General features: G+C 48.4%; 1 protein-coding gene across 2 annotated transcripts in view; it reads right to left on the bottom strand.

Moving 5' to 3' along the window:
- Nucleotides 1-579: 579 nt before the first annotated feature.
- Nucleotides 580-13,351, bottom strand: part of Cmtr1 (cap methyltransferase 1) — a 62,696-nt gene continuing 49,924 nt past the window's right edge. For both annotated transcript variants that reach the window (XM_050138570.1, XM_050138577.1), the window contains exons 13-24: nucleotides 12,703-12,882; nucleotides 8,592-8,648; nucleotides 8,170-8,227; nucleotides 7,502-7,570; nucleotides 6,361-6,492; nucleotides 5,595-5,717; nucleotides 5,068-5,159; nucleotides 4,495-4,563; nucleotides 3,430-3,477; nucleotides 2,628-2,740; nucleotides 2,227-2,335; nucleotides 580-1,759 (exon numbers count right to left, since the gene is read on the bottom strand). In XM_050138570.1, coding sequence (XP_049994527.1) covers nucleotides 1,618-1,759; nucleotides 2,227-2,335; nucleotides 2,628-2,740; nucleotides 3,430-3,477; nucleotides 4,495-4,563; nucleotides 5,068-5,159; nucleotides 5,595-5,717; nucleotides 6,361-6,492; nucleotides 7,502-7,570; nucleotides 8,170-8,227; nucleotides 8,592-8,648; nucleotides 12,703-12,882 — 1,192 coding nt within the window. In that variant the 3' untranslated portion in view covers nucleotides 580-1,617. The remainder of the gene's footprint in view (nucleotides 1,760-2,226; nucleotides 2,336-2,627; nucleotides 2,741-3,429; nucleotides 3,478-4,494; nucleotides 4,564-5,067; nucleotides 5,160-5,594; nucleotides 5,718-6,360; nucleotides 6,493-7,501; nucleotides 7,571-8,169; nucleotides 8,228-8,591; nucleotides 8,649-12,702; nucleotides 12,883-13,351) is intronic.

Genomic DNA, 13,351 nt, shown 5'->3' with positions numbered 1-13,351 from the left:
CTATGGTAGTGACCACAGCCAGTAAATAAGGTGGACTTGATCAGAAGGAAGCCAAGCAAAAGCAGCTAATAAAAGTCACCCCCGCTCTACTCACAGTAGAAGGTCCCATGGAGAGGAACAAAGGAATGCTGTACAGTGTGAAGATGGGATCAGATGCAGGCAGCCCACTCAAGCCTGATGGTCAGGTGAAGGAGGCGCAGGACAGAACACTGGCCTCTTGTGGAGGGAGACTGGTCAGGGTCAGCCAAACACCCTTCCTTTCTCTCTCCTGTCCCTTGTCTAAGTGATACTAATTGGTCTGACGCCTGTTATTTTAGTCACACAGACTGATCCTGGATTATCACAGTGCCACCATGGAGGGAGCTGTGTGATGTATGTAAGAGAGAAAAGGGTGCCTCCCCACCCTCCTGGGGCTGTGGATTCATTCATTCCCCAATCCCAGCTTCAAACAGAACTATACCTGGATGGCTCTGCTCTAAGCTGTCTACCAGGCAGCAGCCCAGGAAGCTTGGATTCCACAACCTTCCTCCTCCCTTCCTTTTAATGTCAGACCCCAACCACATAGCCCAGAGCCACACAAGCAGTAAAAATAAGTTTAATGATCCAAGATTCTGCCAGACACTGATAGGCCCAGAACTGGGTGGAAGTATGGCATCCTAGCACTGTTGCTGCTGGCTTTGGGGTAGGGGCTGGTGGAAGGGAAGTGACTCCACAGTGGAGTCAATTCCAACCTCACAGGTGCCTCGGTGCCCTATCTCCATGGAAACCAGCCTTGTGCTAGCATGGGGCCCTAGGGACCTGAATGAACATCTCTTGAGAGGTACTTCCTATTAAAAACAACCACAGGTGCCCTCCCCAACCCAAACCTGCAGCCCTTCCTCCTTAAAGAGACAGGAGAAATGGAGTGACCACATTGTGTGTGCTTCCTAGCAGAGAGGAGGGGGCACCAGAGCTGCCGCTAGCTCAAAGCTCTATTAAGAGCTTCAGGTGGCCTGAACTGCCTGAGGGCTAGTGCTACGCCTACCCTGGAGGGGAGCAACAAGGGCAAGTCTTCGAAGCTGCCCAGTGTTTAAAACACCTACAGCAGTCACAGTCACACCCAAGGCTCTGGTGTGTCAGGAATGCTGGGCCCTCACACCTTCCTGGCCTGCCAGGATGAACTCCAGGATGGAGTGGGGAAAAAAGACCACAAGAAATAAAACTCTGATTTATACAACAGCTGCTGCTCCTGGCCAGCACACACTGGTGGGCCTCCTTGCTTGGCTGGCCTGGTAAAAAGTTGGGAAAAACGGCCTGACTGCCTTAGGGGTGGGGGTGTAATGGAACTCAGAAAACAGAGTCTACAAATTCCAGAGGGGATGGCCTGCCACTCTGGTAAGTCCTAAGCACAACCTGCCCCAAACAGCTGTTCTCAGGCTGACTCCTAGTGGTGTCCGTTCTCAGGCAGCAGAGTTCCACAAGCATGTGTCCTCTAAAGACCCTGACTGAGCTATGGGAATGGAGATGAGCCCGTCTCCCTCATGACCAGGGAGAACATTCCCAGTTCCTTTCCACAAGGCAGGAGCCAGACACAGGGCCTTGCCTTGGGAATGACAGCACATTCATCAGGTGGCGATCCTAAGATCCTCCAGGATTGTGACTCTGGATAAAAGAAAGGACGTCCTCCTTGGACAGCTTGTCTGGATCCTGGGGCTTCTGGGAGTCACGCATATGGAAGCCATCTCCCCACTCCCAGAAGAGCCGGCTGTAGTAGCAGGTACTGGGAAGGGGAGGGGGCAGTCAGTGCTGTGCCTTGGTGGCACAGGACCAACAGACTAACCCACCCCTGGCAACTGTGACTTCAAGGATGGATACTTTTAAATGAGGCTCTGCACCGACTCAAGTTTAGAGTTCCCCCTCTGGCATCCAAAAGGTATCCACCTAGGAGACCCCCAGCACCTTTCATGCCTCCAAGAACTAACTTCTACTGCTATACCCTGCATCCAACTGGATTTTTTACTGGTGTTCTAGCTCACCTGCTTCACTAAGACCAGTGTTGGTAGCTAATGTCCTGAGGAGAAACACCTGGGACCTTGAGTCCTAAGGGGCAAGGCTGGGAGCCTGTAACATGTTCCTCAAACCCTCTTACAGGTCCCCCAGCCACCTAGCCAGCGAGCTCTCTGGCCTATACTTGGGGCGGCTTCTGCATGGCAGTGATGGGTTTTCAGGTCAGTGAGGACTACTTACTGAAATGGAGCAATGGAATCTGCGGGGAGGTGAAAGGTAGACCTCTGGGTTTTCTTGTTGTAGAAGAACTTCCTCTTGAAGCTCTTACTGAATGCCATGGTCCATGGCTCTGAGGGAGAAGAGGGCGGGCACTCAGAACAGTACCCCTGGGGATAAGTCTGACCAATAAGGATGTTTTCATTCTCTTGTTTGTCCCTTCCAGCCTCCATGGCTCAGGAGGGTGACAGGTTATTCTCTAAGGCCTGTGGAGAGGCCATGCTTACCTGCTGAGAACACCAAGTGGGCATCTATAATTTCTTCTTTCCCAGTCCCCTCCCTCAAGAGATACCTCAGAAGTTGCCAACTGTCCACCTCAAGGGCCAGTCATCTTGCTAAGGAAACGGGGGAAGGGAGGGACCTACCGTTCATGGTCCTGACAATGTAGAGGCCCGTGGGTACAAAGTGCCGGTCGTCCCGTCCTGTGTAGCTGAGCTTTGGCGTGCCACCGGAGCCCTTGATGAGCTTCATTTCTAACCTGGTTTCCCCAAATAGATATTCAGGGAGCACACGCATGGTGAACAGAGTAGGGCATGCTAACGTTAGTCTCTAGGTCATTCACAATGACACCAGTTCCAGTATCCTATCCTGGTTTGGCAGAAGAAACCAAAGCACAGATCCTTATGCATACTGCTCCAAGCCACCCAGGCCAGAGTTCACAGCAGTTCTGAGTTTAGGGCACAGCTCTGCACTCCCAGACGGGCAGCGGGTCCACGGTGCTGCTCTTTGCGAGGCCTCATAGTGGCACCAACAAGGGGAATCACAAACCAGGGATGCTAGTGGGTCTTCAGATGACCACAGAGCTCGCTCACAGTCATCTGGTGAGCAAGGCACACTGAAAGGATGTAAGATACATCTATGCCCTCTGCTCACTCTCAGCACTATGAGCTGGGGGTTAGTGTTTGAAACAGCTTGCTTCTCCGCCTCTTGAAAGGCCAGTCCTAACCTATTCGAGCATCAATGAGCCTGTATTGCTGCCTGACATAAAGCACCCTGTACCCCTCCTGACAGGTGCTGAACTAGCTCACAGCTGGGACTCAGCTGCAGCAAGGCAGGGAAAGTTGGGAGTGAGGCAGTGCCAGGACCCAGCTCTGTAAGTCACCCCTGCAAAGAATCAGTCTCCTCCACTCAGCTATGCACCACCCCCACGCTGGGCGAGTTACTCACCTGACAAAGATCTTCTCCATCTCCTCCAGCCTGTACACCTCCTTCACCCTGTGGAGCAGAGCGGTGAGGACAGTTCCCTGGGGTGTCTGTGAAGAGCACAACAGAGGCCCTAGACCTGCCCTCATCCTCAGGTTCTCTGAGACCAGCAGCCCACAAATGAGGTTGCCCGGCCTGCAGCACTGCTACCCTACTGATTGCCTAGGCTTCCGAGCTGCCACATAGCCTGTTGGGCCTGTACCAGCAGCTGGGATTCAGCAGTGAGTCCTGAAGACAGGAGAGGGCAAAGGAAGGTACAGCAAGCAAACTTTTCTAACACTACCCTTCTCCTCAAGTAACCTTCACCGACCCTACAGGACAGAAGTCCAAAGGCCAGGCTTTGCCTGGGTCTGTCTACATAGACTTTAGATCTTCCTATAGCTGAGTTATTCTCAATAGTCTTGGTACTTCTGTTATTTTGAGGGTGTAGGCTCTAGTTTGAGGCCCAGCCCTCCACATGTAGGGAGGGACCCCAAGCCTGCCTTGGGAACTGCACCTGGATAAGGTGCCTGTTTTAACTAGCAGGCAGGACGTCATATTAGCACAAGCAGAACTCACGCTGAAGCTGTCTTGCTGGAGTTATTTCTAAGTTTACTTAGATGAACCCTTGAGTGCTGTAATAGCCTCTGACCTGGAGAAGGTAGTCTACTCTCTATCCCTCCCTCCTCTTGCCCCAAGCCTGGTACTTTATCCTACCTACAGCTGACAAGCCCCACATTCTCCTCAAGCACTGGGTTTCACTCCCCTAACCATCTTTTCATAATCAAATCCCCATTCCCTTACTTATTTCCTTACCCAGAGCCATGCAGTCAGTAAAGGATACTCAAGCATGAAAGGGCACATGTGCATCTCAAATTAGGAAACCTTAACCCATCCTGCCAGGCAGGGCAGGGAGCTGCATCCCCAAACTACTGACAGGGCAGTTTAGCCCCAGCCCCTTCTACAACCCTCCCACCCCACTGAGGATAGGAAAAATAAGCAACAAAGCCACCACCAGAGGGGGTCTGGGAGGAAGGGGGTCAGGCTCACCTGATAGGATTCATGTCAGGCCGACTGGGCTTGGAGACCGCTTTCACAAATTTCTCAGCAAGCTGAATTCTACAATTCAAACAGAATCCTTAGAGGAAAGCCAGGGAACCTCAGCAGCACCTGTGCCCCAAGGCATTTTCACAGCATTAGTGGGAGCCTGGACCTATACAAAACTTCCAAGTGGCAGCATTTTTGTCCCCTGGATTCTGACCTCTGGGAGCTGCTTTTCCTAAAGTTTGTCTTTTGCTGTGTTTAGTCATCTCCACTAGGACATCAAGAACCATTATTGTACATGTCTGCTCTTTCACCCTAGCTAAATGCAAGTTGAGACTGCCCATGTTCTGGCCACCATTTTTAGAAGAAACCCTCCCTTTTCAAACAAAGCCACCTTTATTCAGTCTTTACACAAAAAAATGACCAATCTGAGCAACTGTAGCATGATGCAATGTGCTGGAATTGGGCAACCAAAGCCCACACCTCAGCAAAGTGTAATGTAGACCCATCTTTCCTCCAGCCTTTGGTGGACATGGGAAGTCAGTCCCTGCCCCTCATCCCCCCAGGGCCCAGGCGCACCGCTGGTTGAAGTGCTGCTCTCTGACGTCGCTGCCATTCAGCACGAGGACATCGAGGATGTGGATTGCACTGATCTTCCGTTGGGCCTTCCCCTACAAGGGACAAGCATGCTCTCTCCACTGTACAGGTACCAGCCTCTGGCCCACTGTGGCATGCCCCAGTAAGACTGTGGCCATGCTTACTCTAGTCAGCTGGCTTTCCACTGTGTTGTCTGTTCACATGGAGTGCTCTAAATGTCATCCCTATGCTGAAATAATACAGAGCTCACAGGAAATGCCAGGTCTCTTCCTTCCTAAGGGATTGCTAGTTATGAACTAAATTGACTACTAACAACACCTGGCAGCATGTCAGAACTGTGGATAAGGCTTTCTGTCTGTCCCTTCCCAGTCTCTCCCATAGTACATGGCAATTGTTTGTGAGGAAATTACTTCATCACACCATGAAACCACACTGAGGTGGAAGGCCAGGCTCCACAGTCCCCCAACTCCCCTGCCTTAGGGCCATCTATAAACAAAAACCCTTCTGACCTCCCCTTTCAGCTCATGCACAATTTCCACACAGAGCAGTGTATCCCGGGGCAGCTCTGTCTTCAGGTCCAGCTTCACCCATCGGTCTGACTGGCGTCCATCCCACGTGTAGATCTGGGACTTCTGTAGGCAGGGAGAAGAGTAGGCATATGACTTAAGAAATGGGAGGTTCTAGTCTCAAAAGAGCATTAACTTGGCACTCAAGCAGACAAGGGCTGGCCAGTGACAGTAGAAAATGTCTAGGGGGGAAGGAGTTTGTGACACTTCCTCCTCAGCCTCCACAGGAGAGAGTAGAGATGGGCTCCATCTTGCTGGCAGGAAACTGTAAAAAAGACCTTCATTTAGTGTGATGTACATGTGAAGGTCCTTGAGATGTATACGTGGAGGTTGGTACTACAGGAAGAGAAGGAGGCAAAAGGAGAAAAATACAAAGTAAGGACACAAAAGAAGTGACTGGAGAAGAGTCAATTGCATGGGAGGAAGCAAGATGTAAAGCTAACAGGCCCTCCCTCTGTTAGCTACCAATGGCCTTGAGGAGGGAGAAGGGTGTCTTCCAGACAGGAAATGGCAGGGGGTAGGATTGGAGACAGTTGGCCACCCAGGATCAGCCTGATGAGCTACTGGCTCTGCATTTCAAGAAAAGCGACAGAAGACCTCTGTGATGCCAACAGAATGAACACACAAGAGTGGCCAGAAGCTGTCCACATCTCCAGACAGAGGACACCGCCACCACCCCACGCCAATGGGAGGCCAGAAGCTGACTTACCCCCAGGCCCAGGAGGAATTTCTGCTCGCTGCCAGACACCATACAACGATAGTCCAGCACAGGACGGATCTTCTCTAGGGTTTTGGCAGTGAGCAGTGTGGGCTTGTAGCTGAAGATGTTGATGTCAGTGTCCTGTGGCACAAATCAGAGAAAACACTGCTATGCTGGGGCAAACTGACAGAGGTGAGGGGACAGGAAGCATCTGCTCTCAAGAGCAGGCTTCCCTGCACCCTCCTTTCCACCTAACCAATTATTAAATAGGATCTATTTCCATTTGCCTACAGTTTTCCTAGGAGAAACTAGAAAATGAAAAAACACTGAGTCCCAAGTACGGATGGATTTACCAGAGCTATGGGGAATATCAGCAGAATAGAGCAGCCATGCATTCAATGACACTGAAAGCTAGGATTCCCCAACAGTTGGCTTGAGAGCAGAGAAATGATCTCTCTATGCCATTCAGAAAAATGTAAACATCTTGAACCTCATTCTTTAGTCTGTGACCCTCACGAAACCAGCACAATGAGCACAACTGAAGTGAGGCCCTGGGGAAAGCTGGAGGTCAGTGGCAGAATTCTTAAGACTAGCTCACTAAAAACAGGATGGAGAAGCTGGATCAGACCCACTGTGGCTCCTCTGCAGTTCCCCTGCATAGGATCATCCATCATTCCATCTCTTCCATGCAAACAAACCCTTATGATCCTGAATTTTCAGAACCTTTTGGCCAGCATATCCTTTGGGTGGCAGAATGCTGGCCCAAGCCCATCTAAGACAAGACTCACTGGGCGGTGGGTGGCACACACCTTTAATCCTAGCACTTGGAAGGCAGAGGCAGGCGGATCTCTGAGTTTGAGGCCAACCTGGTCTAAAAGAACTAGTTCCAGGACAAGCTCCAAAGCTACAGAGAAACCCTGTCTTGAAAAAGAAAAACAAACAAAACCAAACAACAAAGACTGTACTGGCCAGAAGTGTTCTTGGGAAACCCTATATAATATAACATAATATAATGGAGACCTTAGTCCATTCCTTTAGTTCCTAGGTTGGATGCCTTCTCAATCTTTAATTGAAAGCCAGGGCTGCCTCAGTGACACCTTCCGCCCCTAGAAAAAGGCCCCTAATATGATGCCACAGAAGCCAGATTTACCTTGATTAGCTCAAAAAACTTGAATTTTGGGTCTGAAGAAGAAGGAGCAACTCGAGCCCGGTCTGGGATCTGAAAAGAGACAGATCAAAGAGCTTATAAAATTGTTTTATTTTATGTGTGTGGGTGTGTTGCCTGTATGTTTGTCTACCACATGTGTGCCTGCAGAGACCAAAAGATGGCATCAGATCTCCTGGAACTGGAGTTAAAGGCAGTTGTGAGCTACCATGTGGGTATTGCAAATCTAACTTGGGTCCTCTGGGAGAGCAGCTAGTGCTCTTATCTCTGCGCCATCTCTAGCCCTGGCTTTGGTTTCTAAGTACCCTGTTAACAAGCTGTATGAGGAGATGGGTTTGGGCTGAGGAAGAGTAAATGGCATACAAGCAAAAAGGCCTGGCAAGGGAGCTGGAAGAACAAAGTTCATTCCCTATCACAACCCAAAGTCCTTTTCTCTACACCTGTTAGATACAGATGGGGCCATCAGGGCAAAATACAGGCTGCCCCAAACCTCTGTGTTCTTTTGACCCAGCAGCAGGCCAAGCTGTCAGAGGGTCAAGAAGGTAACTTGTAACATGCCAAGGAGCTGGGCTCCCTTTCAGGTGGGGGGGTTAAGGTGACAATCTTGTTCTCATCTACAGCTTCCTGGCCTGGGGTGACAATGGGCTGCTTACCTCCCACAGTCGGAGGCATTCTTTCCGGATCTCTGCCTGCCTAGGCTCACTCAGGGTGCTAGGGAAACAAAACCAGAACAAGATTAAGACTCTAAGGAGCCCTATATGACCTTCTCAGCTGCTTAGAGGTACACTGCAGCAGTGAACATCTGAGTGCACATTCGGGCTGGCTGTCCAAAGACAGCTCAGAATTTATGGACTGAAATCACTTCCCCTCCCACCCCCTGTACTCCCTGTACACCCCTTCCTTCTACCACCAAGCACTGTGACTTCTCTTCTGCTCTCAAAGACATCACTATGCTGATAGCCCACAAGGCAAAATGAACCCGAAGAGTAGCTTTAACACTGCTAAAGAGATAGGGTTGGTGGGAAAAACAAAGCGAGGGCCAGTCTGAGGCTGGTGAGAGATGGGTGGCACTCACGTGTCTTGTACAAAGGCATGGATTTTGGCCAGAGCTTTGATCTGCAGGCTGCAGTGGCTAAGAGAAAACAGATACAACAGGATCAGCATAGAAGTGTGGTCAGAGCAGCAGCCATCTGTATGTGAGGAAGGTACTGGTGAATTACATGGGGCCCAAAGACAGAAGAACAGAGCTGAGCCCTCATCACAAGTGCGCTGAAAGGTTTTCATCCCAGCCATAAAGAATTCAAACACAGTGGTGAACTGACTCTAAGCAACAGCAGAGCTCATACCCAGGTCAGCTGCAGACAGCACTGACAAACCTGCTACCCTAACAACTGTCTGTCCCTTAGCCTTGTACACACAGTGTCTGGCACTTAATAAAAAAACTAGCCGGGTGGTGGTGGTGCACGCCTTTAATCCCAGCACACAGAAGGCAGAAGCAGGCAGATCTCTGAGTTTGAAGCCAACCTGGTCTACAAGAGCTAGTTCCAGGATAGGCTTCAAAGCTACAGAGAAACCCTGTCTCAAAAAAACAAAAAACAAAACAAAAAAAAACTATTGGGGCTGGAGAGATGACTCAAAGGTTAAGAGCACTCACGCACTGGCTGTACTTCCACAGGAAACAAAAACTTTCAAAGGGGCTGGAGAGATGACTCAGCGGAGTTCAGATCCCCAGTACCTGAATAAACGCTGGGCAAGTGCTGGCAGCTCACCTGTAATCCCAGCAATGGGGAAGTAGAGACAGGATCCTTGGCGCAAACTGGCTAGCTAGACTAGGTGAGTTGGTGAGCTCTAGGTTCAAGTAAGAGACCCGACCTCAATATGTAAGGTAGAGCGTAACTGAGGAAGACACCTGACATCAGCCTCTGGCCTCTTGAAAACCACATGATAATAATGACAAAGCTAATAGAGGGAGCTGGAGGTGGCCCAGTGGTTAGAAGCACCCACATCAAATGGCTCACAACCACCTGGAACTTCAGCCTCAAGAGATCCAGTACCTCTGGCCTCTGCAGGCAACATCTGTCACATACACAGACACAAAGTTAGAAAATATTTTATAACAGCTTCCCATCAGAGGAAAGGGAAGTGAGAAATGTAGAATACCTTTAAAGTAGTAAAAGAAAAAAAAATTCATTCCCAATTAAAATGTTCTCAAAAAAAAAAAAAGATGCTTTTTTTTTTTTTTCTGGATGTTTATGCTATAGGTTGTTCTATTGAAATAAAGCCTCAGCCTGTCCTGGAAATCAGTGATCCCTTGCCTCTGCCAAATGAATGGTGGGATTAAAGGTGTGCACCACCATGCCCAACTAAGATGCATTTTTATTTATTATGTGTACAGTGTTCTGCATGCATGTACACCTGCAGCCCAGAAGAGGGCATCAGATCTCGTTAAGATGGTTGTGAGCCACCATGTGGTTGCTGGGAATTGAACTCAGAACCTTTGGAAGAGTCATCAGTGATCTTAACCTCGGAGCCATCTCTCCAGCCCAGAAATGCATTTTTAAATAGACAAAAACTGAAGGGATTGTCTCAGGTATACAAAATAACTGAAGTGGAATGACTGCAGACAGGAACCTGTAAGGCTCTCCAGGAAGGATGCAGAAGTGTGTCAGGAAACACAAGACAAGAACACTGATCCTAATACTCAGAGGATCACTGAGGCAGGAGGATAGCAAGTTCCAACCAGCCAAAGCTACATAGAACATGCAAACTAAGACTTTCTGGAAAGAAAACAAATCATTCACCAGAAAAAGAAAGAAAAGGCCTAAATGGATTTCATTTTCAGTATTTTAAAATTTGAGATGTCAGCCGGGCGGTGGTGGCACACGCCTTTAATTCCAGCACTCAGGAGGCAGAGGCAGGCGGATCTTCGTGAGTTTGAGACCAGTCTGATATACAAGAGCTAGTTCCAGGACAGGCTCCAAAACCACAGAGAAACCCTGTCTCGAAAACAAAAACAAACAAACAAAAAAAAAATTGAGAAGTCAAACATGAAAAGGAATTACCTAGCTTCACAGATGACATGTCACTAGAACAAGACAGAAGCCTAGAAGTAAATGCTCATTTACTACTACTTATTAGCATTGCTAATGAAATAGAAGATTTTGGAAAGTGTGCCCAGACCATTTCATAGAGAAAGGACAGTCTGGAAAATCTGGAAAAAATGAAGTGAGACTGTTAATGCCATATCCAAAAATAATTTAAAATAAAATGCCTCAACACAGAGGCTAAACTTGCCGATCTTACAAATGAACAGGGAGAAGCCCCACAACAGAGTGTAATAACAGAAGAAATGAGGAAGTCAGTGTGGAGGCCAAGAACTGCAGGCCCAGTTCCACCTTGCACATCCTAACTCAGGATGTGATGCCTGGTTCTCTTGAAGTTAAGATAGGCCATGCCATCCTGACACGTGGTCAGGACATGCAAATGTGCTTCTGCTCCTTCTTTTGTAACTATGAGGTCACCTGGGGAAGGGTGGTCTTCAGCATACCTGATCTAGAGCACTTTAGCTACCTAGACAACAGAATGCTAATGATTTGATGTCTCAAGAGTGATAAAACAATTGACTATGTGAATTTCCTTTGTATCATTTTTTGTTACCTTCTCCCCCCCCCCCCATTTATGTTGGGTATAAAAGCTGTGGAAAAAATAAGTGTGTGTATGGAGGGGTATTTCAGTCACTGGAATGCCCTCCCAACACTTTGTGTGGTTTATGTTATCCTTTTATTTTTTTATGTGTCTTCATATTCTTTACTTATATTTCTAAAATTTCCATGCCCTACCCTGGTAAGAAGTATTTTTGCTGAGGCCAGTCCTCAACAACCAGGTCATACTAATGTTATAAACTTTTGTGCAAAGGACATAATACAGTGAAAAAAAACACAGGGCAGGAGACAGTATTTCATATCCAAGCCTAGTAAGGGATTTATGTTCAAAATACACAGATAGCTCTTTAATTCAATATTAAACTAATGTTTAAAAAATGTCTGAACTCCGGGCGATGGTGGCGTACGCCTTTAATCCCAGCACTCGGGAGGCAGAGGCAGGCGGATCTCTGTGAGTTCGAGACCACCCTGGTCTACAAGAGCTAGTTTCAGGACAGGCTCCAAAGCCACAGAGAAACCCTGTCTCGAAAAAACAAAACAAAACAAAAAAATGTCTGAACATAGACAATTATCACATGTACTCACACATAAGTGGTTTTTAAACATAAAGCAAAGAAAACCAGCCTACAAATCACAATCCCAGAGAATTTAGACAACAATGAGAACACTAAGAGAGACTTACATAGATCTAATTTACATGGAAAGTAGAAAAAGACAAGATCTCTTGAGTAAATTGGGAGCATGGGGACCTCGGGGGAGGGTTGAAGGGGGAGGGGAGAGGCAGGGAAGGGAGCAGAGAAAAAATTTAGAGCTCAATTATAAAAGAAATCTGAAAAGGAGAGGTAAGCAGAGCTCTAAGATGGCTCAGCAATCAAGAATGTGCAGTGCGGTGGCTGGGGTAGTGGAGCACATCACAGCACGGGAGGCAGAGGCAGGCCAGTCTCGGAGTTAGAGGCCAGCCTGGTCTACAGAGTAAATTCCAGGACAGACAGGCCAGGGCTACACAGAGGAACCCTGTCTTTGGTGTGTGTGTGGGGGGGGGGGGGGTGGGGAGAGAAGCAAAGTGCTCTTACAGAGGACCGAGGTTCAATTCCCAGTACCCATGTGGAGTAGCTCACAACTGCTTCTAACTCCAGCTTGAAGGGAGGCAATTAAAAAGGGGGAAATAGCTTTCTGTCTCCCACCCGAAGAACCCTGAACTGACAATGTTTGGGCTCTTACCAAACATGCTCTTCACTTGTGTCCCATTCATCTCTGCCTCCAGTCAAGGGTCTTCACAAGACAGCAAGCACAAACTTTTCCAGACTATAGTGACCTGTCTACAGACCATAGGCTTTCTTCTCACAATCAGAGCCAGGGACTCACCTGCCAGCCTTGGGACTGCACATGCTAATGTCCTGAGTAACAGTAACCAAAAAGTAGCCCAAAGTCTTAGAATGTCCTGGAATCAGCAGAGCAAACAAACATGACTCTAGGCTTTCTTACTGCCCCAACAGTTCCAGCAGACACGGCCAGCAGGCTTACCTCTCATTAGACCGTATCATGTAGTCATTGAATTCATGGTCTCCTTTGATCACCATCAAGGGAACTACCAGGTTGACATCAGACTCAGTGTTTCGCAGCTGGTTGAGTTTAATATTCACAGAGAAGAGGTACTCCCGCACATCGTCTATGCCCACCTTCAGACCTTTGCACACCACGTACCTGTAGGAGACATCCTGTCACTCCAAGGAGCTCAGAGCCTTCTCCCGCACATTCCTCCACGCCAACCCAGAATAGTCACAAAGCTAAACAGCTTTTGTTCAGCCTTAAGCCTGAGCTCAACGGGCAACACATACCATGCTTTTAAAAATGCACCTCAAGTCCTTCTCTTTAATAGAAATTGGTGACATTCACCTTTAGTCCTACTTGGGAGGCATAGGCAGTCAGATCTTGAGTTCAAGGCCAGCCTGGTCTAAGTAGTAATTTCTGGGCTAGCCAGGGCTATACTATAAAACTGTGTGTTGAACCGGGCGATGGTGGCGCATGCCTTTAATCCCAGCACTCGGGAGGCAGAGGCAGGCAGATCTCTGTGAGTTCGAGACCAGCCTGGTCTACAGAGCTAGTTCCAGGACAGGCTCCAAAGCCACAGAGAAACCCTGTCTCGAAAAAATAAAAAAAAAAAAAAACAAAA

This window comes from Alexandromys fortis, unplaced genomic scaffold (genome assembly GCF_014885135.2).
Source record: "Alexandromys fortis isolate MF-2015 unplaced genomic scaffold, M_Fortis_MF-2015_v1.1 scaffold_9, whole genome shotgun sequence".
Lineage (NCBI taxonomy): Eukaryota > Metazoa > Chordata > Mammalia > Rodentia > Cricetidae > Alexandromys > Alexandromys fortis.
The sequence above is the reverse complement of the archived record's forward strand: the minus strand, read 5'-3'. Positions and strand labels throughout refer to the sequence as shown.